Source organism: Maylandia zebra, linkage group LG2 (genome assembly GCF_041146795.1).
Source record: "Maylandia zebra isolate NMK-2024a linkage group LG2, Mzebra_GT3a, whole genome shotgun sequence".
In the NCBI taxonomy this organism is placed as follows: Eukaryota; Metazoa; Chordata; class Actinopteri; order Cichliformes; family Cichlidae; genus Maylandia; species Maylandia zebra.
Window position 1 is genome coordinate 30926771 of NC_135168.1, and position 14768 is coordinate 30941538.

At 43.0% G+C, this 14768-nt stretch overlaps 1 protein-coding gene across 1 annotated transcript in view; it reads left to right on the top strand.

Moving 5' to 3' along the window:
* The window catches only part of si:ch211-159i8.4 (matrix-remodeling-associated protein 5), a 29841-nt gene that overhangs the window by 8361 nt on the left and 6712 nt on the right, over nt 1–14768 (top strand). Inside the window, exons 4-10 of the mRNA XM_004563144.4 lie at nt 7047–7176; nt 7823–8061; nt 9518–9669; nt 9887–12943; nt 13067–13305; nt 14071–14359; nt 14516–14713. Of these exons, the coding sequence (XP_004563201.3) occupies nt 7047–7176; nt 7823–8061; nt 9518–9669; nt 9887–12943; nt 13067–13305; nt 14071–14359; nt 14516–14713 (4304 nt within the window). The remainder of the gene's footprint in view (nt 1–7046; nt 7177–7822; nt 8062–9517; nt 9670–9886; nt 12944–13066; nt 13306–14070; nt 14360–14515; nt 14714–14768) is intronic.

Here is a 14768-nt window from a genome sequence, read left to right on the forward strand (position 1 = left end):
CAGAGAGACATTCGGGACTGCAACCTCCTCTGCTTTACCGAGACTTGGCTGAACCCAGCGATACCAGACCACGCCGTGCAGCCGACGGGGTTCTTTTCGGTTTACCGCATGGACAGGACAATGGAGTCGGGGAAGAAAAGAGGTGGTGGAGTATGTTTGATGGTGAACAACAGATGGTGCGACAGCACAAACATCTCCCCACTCACACGCTCTTGCTCGCCCAATCTGGAGCTATTGATCGTTAAGTGTCGCCCTTTCACTGCGGTCATTGCCTGCGCTGTTTACATTCCGCCTCACGCGGACTCGGACACTGCCTTATGTGAGCTACATGAGGCTCTCACACATCAGCAAACACTTCACCAAGATGCCGCACTCATTGTTATGGGAGATTTTAACAGAGTGAATCTCAAACGGACATTTCACAACCTTCACCAGCACATCAACTGCCCCACCCGGGGCACGAGGACATTAGACCACTGCTACACCCCGTTCAAGAACTGTTACAAGGCTCAGCCCCTGCCGGCATTTGGAAAATCGGACCATTCCGCCATCTTCCTCATACCTGCTTACAAACAAAGGATAAAGCAGCATCCACCAATCAGGAGGGAGGTCGCTCGCTGGACGGACCAATCGGTGGCCGCGCTGCAGGACGCACTGGATGACGCAGACTGGGACATGTTTCGGCGCAGCTCTGATGACATCAACATGTTTACGGAAGCGGTTGTGGGATTTATCGGGAAACTAGCGGACGACACAGCAGAAAGAACTATCATCCGAACGTTTCCCAACCAGAAGCCGTGGGTGGATAAAAACATCCGCGACGGTCTGAGATCACGCACCGCTGCCTACAATGAAGGGCTTGTCTCCGGTAATATGGTCCGAAAGGCAAAGCGGAGCTACGGGGAAAAACTAGAGTCACAGCTACGACAGTGCGACTCTAGGAGCCTGTGGAAAGGACTGCGGACTATAACGGACTATAAACGACCAGCTTCTTCAATGATGAATGCAGATGCTTCACTGGCTGATGAGCTGAACACGTTTTATGCTCGCTTCGACGCCGCAGCAATTAAAACAACAAACGGCTGCGCGCGCTCGGAGTGCACCAGTGAAGAAAATGCATTCGTCATCACAGAGCATGCCGTGAGGAACACCTTCAGGAGGGTGAACACCAGGAAGGCAGCAGGACCAGATGCAATCCCTGGCCGGGTCCTTAGAGCCTGCGCTGATCAACTAGCACCGGTGTTCACGGAGATCTTCAACCTCTCCCTGGCCCAAGCAATGGTTCCCACGTGCTTCAAACAGTCCATCATTGTCCCTGTTCCAAAGAAACAACAGCCCGCTTGCCACAATGACTACCGTCCAGTAGCACTGACTTCAATTGTGATGAAGTGTTTTGAAAGACTGATGAGAGATCACATCACTTCTTCACTTCCTCCCACCATCGACTCACTTCAGTTTGCTTACCGGACTAATCGTTCCACAGACGATGCCATAGCTCACCTGCTCCACACATCCCTGAGTCACCTGGACACTGGCAGAGGGAATTATGTTAGGATGCTGTTCGTGGACTACAGTTCAGCATTCAACACAATAATTCCCTCTAAGCTTTTCACCAAGGACTCAGCTCATCACTGTGTCAGTGGATCCTCAACTTCCTCACAGACAGACCCCAATCAATGAGGGTGGGAAAACAAGTCTCCCCCTCCATCTCACTCAGCACTGGAGTGCCTCAGGGCTGTGTTTTAAGCCCCCTGCTGTACTCACTGTACACTTATGACTGTGTAGCCACATCCGACACCACCTCCATTGTCAAGTTTGCTGACGACACTGCTGTTGTGGGCCTGATCTCCGACAACATCGAGACGGCCTACCTGGAGGAGATTAGGAACCTGGAGACCTGGTGCCAGGAGAATAACCTCCTCCTAAACGTCAGCAAGACTAAGGAGCTGATCGTAGACTTCACTACAAAGCAGGCGAGGAATTACAAACCCCTCATCATCAGTGGCACGCCAGTGGAGAGAGTGGACAGTTTCCGATACCTGGGTGTCCACATCACTCAGGACCTGTCATGGTCCTGTCACATCAACACCCTGGTTAAGAAAGCCCGTCAGTGTCTCTTCTTCCTCAGAAGACTTAGAGACTTCCATCTGCCACTGAAGGTGCTCAAGAACTTCTACTCCTGCACCATCGAGAGTGTCCTGACGGCAAACATCTGCACCTGGTTTGGGAACAGCACCAAGCAGGACAGACGAGATCTGCAAAGGGTGGTGCGCTCGGCAGAACGCATCATTCAATCAGAGCTCCCTGACCTGCTGTCCATCTACACCAAGCGGTGCAAGTCCAAAGCTAGGAAGATTATGATGGACCTCTCCCATCCCAACAATGGACTCTTCTCACTGTTGAGGTCTGGGAAGCGCTTCCGCTCCCTTAAGGCCAAAACAGAGAGAATGAAGAGGAGCTTCTTCCCCCAGGCTATTCGGGGCCTGAACCAGGTGTAGGACTGGACTCTCCCAAACACGTCACTATAAGACTGGACTCTCACACACGTCACCACACGCACCACCACACATTTCCTATAATCCTATAATTCCTATAATTTATAATCCTTATCTTTATAATCTCTTCTGCTATTTTCACATTCTTTACTGTAAATTCCCAAGTTAATTTGTAAATTTTTGTAGTAAATTGTAAATATTGTAAAACTTTTCTTCTGTCATTTAATGGTCGGGCATTGTACAGCTACAAGCATTTCACCCCCATGTCATACTGTGTATGGTTGTGTGTGTGTGACAAATAAAATTTGAATTTGAATTTGAATTTGAATTTAAAGAGAGATTACAATCAAGAAGAAGGATTATTGCTTGCCATGCATCTTATCAACCTGCCATATCAACTAAAGAAACCCCAGGCAGCAAGTGGCCCTGGTGCATTTAATATGACAACATTTGCCTTAAGCCCAGAAGATAAGGGCTTAGCACCAGCATGTGGTACTAGAGTAAATCTCCTAATAGCTTCCATGTGGGAATTATGGATAGAGCTTTCACTGCCCTCCAGCACAGTAGGAAAAAAAATCACCAGCCACTGTTTTGTATGTAACACACAGCCTTGTCTAATTATCTTGGCTCCAAACAATACATATCCATCTATCAAACTGCTTGGCAAACAACACTACTGTCCACAGGAGGGGTTTGGGTGTGAGGCTCTGTTTTGGGAAAAACCTTTCACTGCATTTCACGAGTGTAGTTTACTTACTTTTTCATAGATTATTCTATTTATGATACTTTAACTCATTATATGCATCCTAATATAAGTACTTCAGGGGGTATGTGGTCCACTAAGCACCATGCAGTGCCAACCTGCAGTTCACAGGAGGCAAACAGTTTCCATATGGGCTCCTGTTCTGTGTGAAAAGCTATCACGCCGCTGCAGCTGAATCAAAGCATAATGCAGGTTTTACACTGCAGGGACAGTTACTGAATGAATTAGAGCAAGACAAATAAAAAATTAACATGAAGTTACACCCTTCAGCAAAAACATTTTCACATCTGCAACAATATTGCACATAATATAATGTTGTACAAAGTGCAATCAAAAGTGTACAGGAAAATCTTACCTGATTCAACTGTAGCACAGCAGAGATGCTGGAACCATCTGTACTTTATCTGCTCTGAAATTAAACAAGCAGAGAGCAAACTTCAGCTCCTGTGAATCACTCCTGGGTAGGGATGGGTATCATTTAGGTTTTATCCGATACCAGTACCAAACCGGTACTTTTGAAACGGTGCTCAAACCGGTGCTTAAAGAATGGAGAACACAAAATTGGTCCAAAAACCTCTCATGTTCAGCTCTTTTTTTGTAAAAAGATAACAATGTTAGCCTTTTCTGCAGCTATAGGGCATATGTGGTATCACTCTTGGCTGGAAGCAGTGCTTAAACAATGGAAAAAAACACAAACTTTGTCCAAAAACCTCTCATGTTTAACTGTTTTCCACTTTTTCTTTGGTCATTTTAGCCTTTTTGGCCAGGGTGAAGGGAGTATCTGCCATCAAACAAGAAGACAGCCGCATGTAACTACGACGGTGTTTGCTAGTTCACCTTACATGCATTAATGTAATAACGTGGTTAGCCTACTCAGCGTAAATTACACACGAACAACATTAAGCAACGGCTGCTGCTGCATCATCATCTGTCATCATTTCTGCTACACTGGCAGGGCTAGGGGCCAGGACTCTCGTCTTCGGGTTTTTGGGGGATGTTGCTAACTCCGGGTCCGATAACAGGCACCACACCCACAGTAGATGTGCACGGTCTATGCGTCGCCAGGTGTTTCATCGGATTTGAGGTGTTACCTCCTTTGACAGTATCACAGTATCAGCTTAAAGCACTTGTTGCTGCTGAGTTTGCATCTTTTGCTGTGAAGTACAGCCAGACTTTTGATTTGCCTTGGTCATTTTTAATCTGTAGCTCTGCTCTAAAAGAACGTACGTACCTGGACCCGCCTACTATCCTCGGAAATGTAAAATGATTGGCTAGAATCTAAAGTGTATCACAGCTCAGGAAAAAAAAAGCACCGAAATAAAGCACCGAAATGTGCGCTGTTTTTCGGTCTGGTTACTACCGTTTATGTCAGAACATCATGGCACCGGATACCGGTACCCATCCCTACTCCTGGGTGTAAGAGCTGTATGTACACCAAGGCAGTTTGTAGGTTTCCATGTTTTCTGTTTTGACAGAGAATCGTAGGTAAACACAGGTATTATAAATCACATTAATTAAGGCTTAGAAATGGACTTAACCTTGTTAATGTGATTGGTAACACCTGTGTTTGCCTATAATTTAAAGCAAAGGTTACATCATGTACGTAGCCATCAAGCCATTAAAAAGAAAAAAAAAACGCTGGAAAGAATAAAAACAGTTTTCTACAGAGTATCGGACCTTCTGAGGCTCATGTTAGCTTAGTTTTATAAGCTGCTAGTCAACAACTAAAATTAAAAAGGCTTTTTTCATCTGCTGTATGTCCATCTGAAATGAACCCAGCATTTCTGAAGTTCCCAAAAATCCTGTTTATCTTCTTTAAATGGTGATTATTTTATTAGTCATGCCTCAATTATTCTCCTCTGTGGATTAATTCATTCAGTCATTCCTCTTATACTTCTTTGAAGTCTGCCACTGGGTGGGATATGCATACTTGATGCATATGTGAAGGCCTGATTTAAGACCCTTTCACATAGGGAACGGCATGCACTGCGCTGACCGCTAGCTGGAGCAAACGGACCAAAAATTGTTGTGCGTTCTGCCTGAAAGCGTTGGCACTGTCTCTGCTAGTGAAGAGTGTGTTGTTTCTGCAACAGTCCTTTCCTCCCGAGGTCCCTGTGCCCAGGTGGACTTGATCTCAACAGCTCTGGACTGCACTGATGTGTACTTACATTTCTACGGCGGTGCACGTTGGATTACATCACAGGTGTTTACTGTCTGATGATGAAATATATGTTCCATAGAGTAAAGTGGACCCTAGGGGACTCGTAGTTTAATCAAGGCTTTAACCACTACGTGTTTGATGTTTCACTAGGAAGCTTAGTACGACCAGCAGCCATGCTTACACCTGAACTCTTGACAATAATGTCTACAGTCATTTGTCTGAACTGTTGTCACCATCGGACAAAGATGCAAACTGTCCCATTGGAAAATAAACTCCATTTAGTTTAAGAGACCATTTTAGGAGCTGCCTGGGTAGAGCATAGAGGCCACATGTCTTTCACTTGTTGATTGTAAAAGTTCAGAGGACAAATGACTTGTGCTTTTCTTACACGGGCTCAGTCAGACATTATAAGATGTACTCGGACGCTTGCATGGCAGCGTTTGTTTAACGTTCACTCAGACTAAATCGGACATGAGTGTTCCTACAGCTACAGCTCTCCAAAGTGAAGCCAAGAAACACTCAGGGCTACGATGCGAGAGCGAAGGCTTACGATTCCATATTGACTCCTGATGACTTTGTGTGTGGCGGCGGCGTCTATAGTATTAGGAACAAAGGGAATTTCGGCAGGACACTGCACAGACAATACATTTGGAAGGGGACCACGAGCCTTTAGGGAACAAACAGATTTAAAACTTCCGATGACGGGACCACCCTGAAAATAGGGTGGAGGGATTTTAACTCTAAATGTTCACACCAGACATGTTTGGGTGTTTTATTTAGACTCTTGGGCCTGTTTCCTTTAGTGTAGGTTTAGAGACATGCAGTTTGAATTCAAAAGAAAACTGCGGGTTTCCACTGTCTTTCAAAGGAACTGTTCAGTAAATGGACCGCCTACAGCACAGGGGACTGCTGTAGCACATGGGGATTTAAAGCTGTAAGGAGATGGAGGCTGACTTCTAAACACCAAGTAGTCTAACATACTTGAGACTCGTATAGTCGATGTGGGGCTGAGGATGTAGCTGTTTCTGATAAATGTTGACATGAATGAATGTATGGACAAAAGTGCATGGCCACATACACGCTACACTTAAAGGAGCCATGAAGCACCAGCTCAGTTTTTGTGTTGATGTTGATGCCAGAAGAGGTTTTGAGGAGGTTTGCAGAGTGGTTTTGCATGGCAAAGCTATATGAAAAGTTCATAACCAGTTACTGGAAATGCTGACATATCATGATCATTTTGTCTTTTTTTTTTTTTTACTCTGGAACTGTTAGAAATAATAGAAATAATATCTTAGAAAACTGTGCCTACTTTCTGAACATGTTAGGCTACTTCCTGTTCCACATTGGTGCTGTTTTAGATCTTCTTTGTAAAGAAGATAAATCACTTGAATCTGCACATGCGTTTCCTCTGATTTAAAAATAGGAAAGCTTTAAGGAGGAAAAAACCATTGTGGGTCAAAGTCTGTCTGAACACTCTCTGTCACCCTTCATTCTTTCCACTTGTCAGTCCTTCAAGCATTTTCCTTTTATCTGAAAGGTCACATTTACACACATAGATTGCTGAATATTGTTGCCTTCTTCGCCTTATGCCATAACAGTACCTGGTCCTGTTTGTTTTCTCTAACAGATATAACAGCCTGACGGAGGTGGAGGGGTCTGAATTCAGGTCACTGCGGCAGCTAGAAATGCTCATGTTGCATGGCAACGACATTAACATGGTTCATCCTGGAGCTTTTTACAGCCTGAGATCACTACAGGTACAGTTTGTCTCTTTGTATACATCACATTCATATCTTGACCCTGTTTATTACAGTTGGTATAAACAGAAGGAACTGCTGCTTTTATCAAAATAAAAAGTCAAAACTCACTGGACTCAAACTTGATTAGGTCATAAGTGGAAATTTCATTCAACAGCCAAGTTTACTTCTGCATCACACTCTGTAGATCAGATGGTTTTTCTCTTTCTACCAGTGACATTAAATGTTTTTTATGGAAACACAGATTACAATGAAGAAATGATAAGTGTAAAAGAAACGAACACTAATGGCATACAGTGTATGCACAGAGTTCAATCTTCTCCTGTGTAAACCACATATAAGCCAGTAATTAGCTGTTCTTTGATTGCTTGACTAAAGTTGCAATGAGTCCTGTTGGGTCCAGATGGATCTGATCAACGCCTAAATTAGCTTTTTAAACACACCAGTGATCCATGCAATTACATCAGAATTAAAAATGAGAGACTCTGGACTTTATTACTGCACATTAGACAGGTGGAATGAGGCTCAACTGCAACTGCCTGATTACTCTTGTGCCGTAGCAACATCACAGGCCAACTAAAGACTGCAGCTATCTTTGAAAATGTCTTTCTGTCTTTTCATAGTTCTGTCATTCACTATTTTACAGATCTTGAAGCTGAGTTACAACAAGCTAACGTCAATAAATCCTGGTTTGTTCGAGGGTCTTGTCGGTTTGATTCGTCTCCATTTGGACCACAACCTTATAGACTTTATAGAGCCATACTCCTTTTCTGGCCTGACCTCCCTAAAACTCCTGCAGCTGGAGGGGAACCTTCTCAAAGAGGTCCACCCGCATACCTTCATAACAGTGTCAGTACTAGGACACTTTTGGACCTCAGGACTCAAGTAAGACATCGAGAAATTTATCTGAAACTAACTTGAGGTTATTGAGTTTGTACCTAATTATCTATTTACATTATTTTGATTGGAAGTAAATATACGCAAGTAAGCCAAGCCGTTCAAAATATGGTTCACAGTGTAGCTCTATACTAGGAAACCTTGTGCCCTGGCATTCATTTAGAAACTAGAATGGCTCAAAGAACCTGACAAACAAACGTAAACTCTGTGCGGTTCTCCTTTGAGCACTGCATACTTATGCTACAAGGCACCACAGCACAAAGGAAATTATTACAACCATGTGTAATGAATTTGCTATCTTGTTGCCTATTAAATGGTTGCCATGAAGACCGGGTCTGTAACCAGTTTAAGTCAGCTGCTGTCATCATGATGCCTCAAGATGGCAATGAAATGAAAATTAATGGAGTCGGTCTGCTATCAGTTTGTACTGTAATGGACTTGAGTTTGTAATTCCATGCAGTCTGTTTCTGATAATATAGTGATTAGATGTAAATATAATTTTAAAATAAATAAATAAAAACAAATGACCATCTGCATTTGCAGAAATTTACATCAACTTGAATTCAAAGGCTGGAACTGGAACCATATTGATCTAAAACTGAAATTCTTCCAGAAGTAGTGACATAGCTGCTTTCATTTAACTGTAAAAGGATTTAGGTGTTCAGAAATCTTGAGTTAGGTCGCTTCTAACAGATGACCCGTGCAGTCACCTTCCATTAAAAGTGGTCGGTCAGACATGTTGGTCACCACAGCTACTGAAAACTGGCTGCTAAATATCAAAAAATCCAATGAAATCACCAGGCAACAGCAGATTTCACCTGATTGTAAGGAGACTGCCATCCTATTTTTTTATTTATTTCTTTTTTGGTTTGCATGGTGCCGCCAATAGAAATGCTAATGTCCCATATTAGCCAGCTGATGGTTGTAAGAGCAAACCCAGACTCATGCCTTAACAAACTGGAGCTGTGTTTTTGTCGTGTGTTTTGGATTGCGTAATCCTGAAGTAGGCAGAGAGATGTACTGTTTTAGTTTAAGCAACATAATGTCTGATTACAAGTGACATTTTCTGTGTTTTTATGTGTTGAATATAAGAAGACACTTTTTAGAGGCCTTTAGCTCCCAGTGCAACTGATAATAGCCCCCAAAATGATTGTTTCAGTTAATGTATGCTTACTCTCAGACCAATCACATATGTGTTGCTCAGAAATTTCTCTTAGTGTAGCAACCTTCAAACAGAAGCTAAACAGGACCCCGAAAACAGTGTTTAAAGAGTTTCGATAGTTCCTAAAATTCTTGCATTGTGGATCTAGGATAGGATTGGATACACAGGTAATGTAATACATGTGTTTCCTTTCAATATGTGCAATGTACTCAACAATCTTTCCAGTCCCCATCACTCTGAAGACCCTTTAACAAAGACACCGTGTAAATGTTTTTGTCTCAGACACTTACATCTATCAGACAATCTGTTGGAGCAGTTACCTGCCGGAGCTCTGCAGACAGCTCCCAGACTTGAGCTCCTCTCGTTACATGGTAATCCTTGGACCTGCAACTGTCAGCTCCACTGGTTGATGGAATGGAGCTCCACACATGAAGGTATGAAAGCATAACCCTAGCCCTATTTCATCACATGAGCACTTTGAAAGCCTGGAAACATATTATCATTAAATATTTTTTATGGTACATGCACTTTCTCTAATTCATTGTAATTTCACTATTTCACCTTGTTTTCCTATCATCTCTTATATTTTCCCTTATTTTACCTCAATGCCTTACTTTTCCCTCCAAACTTTTTCCCCTCACATCCTTCCAGGAGTAATAAAGTGTAAGAAGGAACGTGGATCCAAAGACATATGCCCACAGTGTTCCTCACCTCAGCACCTGAATGGGACCCTTTTTCTCGGGTTAACTCCAGACAAGCTTACATGTGAACGACCGGCTCTTCGTTCCCCTCTCAAAAAGTGGGACAATCCAGTGTGGGCTGAATCAGAAGCAGAGCCTGACACTCCATACACTCGGGACTTTGAAAAACCTTTAGGTCATTTGACCATTGTTCTCTCAGATAGCCATGGAAACAGTGCTCATGTGGCATGTGATGTTCGCCATCCTGGAGACAGTTCACCTATGACGTGGGCGGCAAATCCACGTTCACCTAGGGACTTATCTGTCAATGTATCACTGGTGACTGCTATTGAATGCGAGATTGATCGAGAGAAATTGCAAAATCTGTGGCAACTGGTTGCGTATTACTACGAAAGCCCTGCAATTTTGGAGAGAGGTCATCAGAGGGGAAATGCAAGTGGAGTAACCTATCAGTACACACAAGCTGTGAATGAGAACTCTCCATATTTCACAGAACTAAAAGGGTATTTGGTAGCAGAACCCTCATGGCTGCTTCAACCCAGAGTCACTTTGAGGCTTAATAGAAAGCAGACAACGACCAAGAAACTGGTGATGGATTTCACTACTTTAATTACAAAGGACATCAACATCCACAGGGCTGAAGATGACAGTGACTTTGCGTCTTCCTGGGCACTAATTCGCAGAGGGACAGCAGGACGCGTTCAGACTGCTCTTGAAGGATCAAAGGTTAACTTAGAGTGCAGTGTCATTGCATCTGATCCACAGGTGAAAATGGAGTGGATGCTTCCAGATTTGTCCGTTGTGGAGGATGTAACTGATAAAATACACATTTCTGAAAATGGGCAGCTTGTGATTTTGAATGCCACACTGTCTGACTCCGGTGTCTACCACTGTATTGTCAGAACTAAAGCCGGTGTGGACTTGATGCCCTTGAGACTAACCATCAAAGAGCGCTCACTGAGTCCAACAGCTTTCAATGGTGAGAAAATTACAGTTGAGAGAGGGAACACTTTCTCTCTTCCTTGTGAGGTGACCTCGGCTCATCCCAGTCACACTATATGGTATCTACCCAGAAATCAAGTTCTTCTCCCCACACAACAGACAAGAAGAGCAGAAGTGATGGAGAATGGGACGTTGGTTGTAAGAAGACTGACGCTAGAAGATGCAGGGGAATATAGCTGCTTGGCCTCCAATCTGTATGGAGCTGACATGCTGACTCACATAGTGGAAGTCAGGGGAGAAAAGGCTTCTGAAAAGACTAAAGTACAAACTGAGAAAGAGCATCCTATCTTGACAGTTGCTTTGGAAGAACGAGAAGGCTCAGGGGGAGATTTTCAAGAAATTGTGCGTCCTTTTTCTACACAACTCCCTGAGAAGGTAGGATCGAGGCAAAGGAATCCTAACGGTTTTTCGAAAAGGATACGAATGAAAGATTCAAAGAGAAAACCTAATAAATCCATTAAGGAGTTGGATCCAAATCGTTGGGCAGAGATACTGGCAAAAGCTAATGCGAAACCAGGTGCTGCTCTGCCCACTGAGCAGACACTTGAGGAGCCAAGCACGGTAATCATCCAGCCAAGTACAGCCAAGCCTACAACTGCAGTTGCCACTATGGTTAATACTGCTGCTTACAACTTACATCACACCACTACACCTCAGACAGATTTTCCTATCAATGCGAAACTTAATCCTGAGGTACATTCAAACACAGGCCAGAAGGAGGATGTGAAAAAACACTCTGAAACATTAGAAAGTCCGATTCTTCAGACTGCTTCTCCCAGGACTACAGTTCCTTCTGGAGTTCGTCACCCAGTCGAACAGTCAGAAAATAAGCACTTAGGAGAGGGAGGAAGAAACGTTGACTTTGTTTCTGCTGGTTCAAACAGAAGAAGGCGCCCTTACAGACGTAGAAAACCCCCAGTGAGAAGAATCCACCCACATCTTAACCCCCTCTACCATTCATCAAACAAACCCCAAACAACTCTTCCCCCAACAACAACCACCACTCCAATGACAACAACGCCCATTACAACTACCACTACTACAACTACTACAACTGCAACAACTGTTCCAACCACAGTGGAAAGCTATGAAACCTTATCTGCTGAGTATCAGACAGAGGAAGATGAGTACTATGATGAATATAATTACAAAACTGGTGACAGTTTGGATGCTAAGGAAGATTTAAATAGTGAAATCCTTATTACAGCTCAGCAGCTTGCAATTAGCATTACCCCCTTTCCATCAGTTAAGGAGACTAATCCCCACGTAGGTCATTTGCCAGGTAGAAACCATTTACCTAATCCAAAGACAATCGTCACTCCTAAAATAAATAATTCAGCTTTACAGCCTGTTGAAGAAAAGACGAAGGATGTTGTACACTTAAAGAAACCCGAGATAAATAAAGTAGAGATGACAAAACAAACTCAAGGAAATGGCATCAACAATAAAAACCTGCTTCTAAAAGCATTGGAGGAGCAAGAGAAATATCAAATAGAAACAGAAGGGAGAAAGAAAGACACAGAAAAGTTGGTTACAGAGAGCTACAATACACGAGATATCTTGAGGTCAACAACACAACCGAGATTTTACACTCGACCTTCACCAGAGAAGAAAACACTAATGTACGCAAAGTCTTCATCCTCCAACATCTTTACATCACATTCAGCAAAAGGTGGAACCAGAGATGAGGGCACACAAAGAGAAGACAAATGGATACACAAACCAACTGTAAAGCCTCAAATGAGCAATTTCCCCATAATGGAGCCCCTTCACCCCTGGCTTCATCAAACCAACCAGGGAAGAGGACAAACTACCACCCAGAGGGTTACATATGGAAACCAAGACAGAAACACAGGAAGGCACACTAATGTGAATCCAGGCAGGCATTTCCAGCCTCCCAGAGTCCCTCCAACCTCTAGCTGGTCTTTACACCATCATCGTCATCATCATTATCCCCTGTACCCTTCCTGGCCAGGACAAAGATCTTTACCTCATCAAAATCAAGGTAAATAAAGTAGCATGCTATAATTTCCTTTCTAAAAAGTGTGGGTTGAACACACAACAATATTAGTTTTCTGTTATTTTCTGTAATTTTAAGCCTTATTGCAATTCATGGTTCTCATCCTAGGGTCACACCCTGCAGCTCTCCCGCACCCATGGGCTCATGGCGCATTTGTCACCAACAGACCAGAAATTACAGCTGAAACAGTCAAACCCACACCCACTGTTTCAGGAGCAGGGAATATCAGACTGACTTACTCAAACACCCACCTATCCCAGCATCATCGTCAGAATCATCATGTGGATGGCATGACCCAAACAAAAGACCAACTGTTTCTAACCAGGCTGAGGAACAGATACAGACAGGTATAATGGGGGGCTTGGGGCTGGTATAGAGTTCACATGGTTTGTTTTGTCTAATTTTGTACGTAAATACTCATAAGAAAATGTCTGGCAGAGACATGCTCATATTGGACAACCTCACAAAAATAGCATAACTGTCTTAGAAGACCAAAAAATGGTACCATGCTCTATCTGTTGCAAACTTGTGAGGTATTGCAGGTATATTGTCTTTTTTCACATCATTATGTTGTATTACACAAGATAAAATAATCTACCATCAAGAAAAATGTTCGTTCCCTACAGAGATTACCTTTGTTGACCAGTCTAAGGAGGTTTTTCTTTGATCATCCAAACTCCAAAGCTGAAGAGCTTTTTGCTTCTTTAAGCCCAGGGTAATGATCATATGGCTCGTAGGCTTGTAGGCTGGGAGTATGGTTCATGCTTCCTATTGCTTAATCTAATGTCTTCTGCAGCAAACAGGCCGTTGGAAATAAAATCTGTGTGAATAAATTCACCACAGACACAGACAGTTAGCACTAGCTCTTAAATAAAGCATTAACTACTGAAATCCGAGATTTGACTTTTTTAAACTGAAAACAAAGCTAAATGGAAATTTCATTTAGAAGTTGAATGCGTATTGAGTCCAATAGCACACATGTGGGATGATAAAGTTTCATGAAAAACTTTTTCAGTATCTGAGCTCAGTTTGGCTTCTTTCTTGTAATAGAAATTATGTTTATTTGAAAAATGTTGACATTAAAACAAAGGATCATGCTTGGTTTTTTCCAGGCACAGCTTGATCGCATTGCTCAGCTGGGGAGAATGGTTACACCCAAACCCCTCCCTAGTTACTACAATACTCCACCCCCCTTACTGCCTAAACCCAACCTTCCATCCCAACATAGACCTTACACCCCCAAACCAGCAGTGCCTACTGCTTCTTACACAAGCAACCTTCAGCCTGCAAACTCCGCTAAGCCTTCATCATCATCATCATTTTCTGGTTTCATGCCGACTCCTCTTCCCTACCATCACACCACTGCTGGGGCTTTGCATGAAGGTTGGTGGCCTGTTGGAGGTATGGTCATTTGAAAGAGCTATATTATATTATATTATATTATATTATATTATATTATATTATATTATATTATATTATATTATATTATATTATATTATATTATATGTTGTTTAGAAATTAATTCTGATAATACTGATGCTTTGATTAATTTAATAGCAGGACGAATTAGCTCCCACCGTCCTACAGCTGCACCTCCTTTCCGATGGATGTTTGAAGGTGGTGGTGGGGCTAAACCTCGCATTACCACAGTTACCACAGCAAGCGTGTCAGTGCTGGCAGAGAGTGATGTCCTCCTGCCGTGCAAAGCAACCGGGAATCCTGAACCCAATGTTGCTTGGACGAAAGTCTCAACAGGTAAGGCACAATTTACCATATGCTCGACTTTCAGCTCTGGTCTGGTATTAAATAG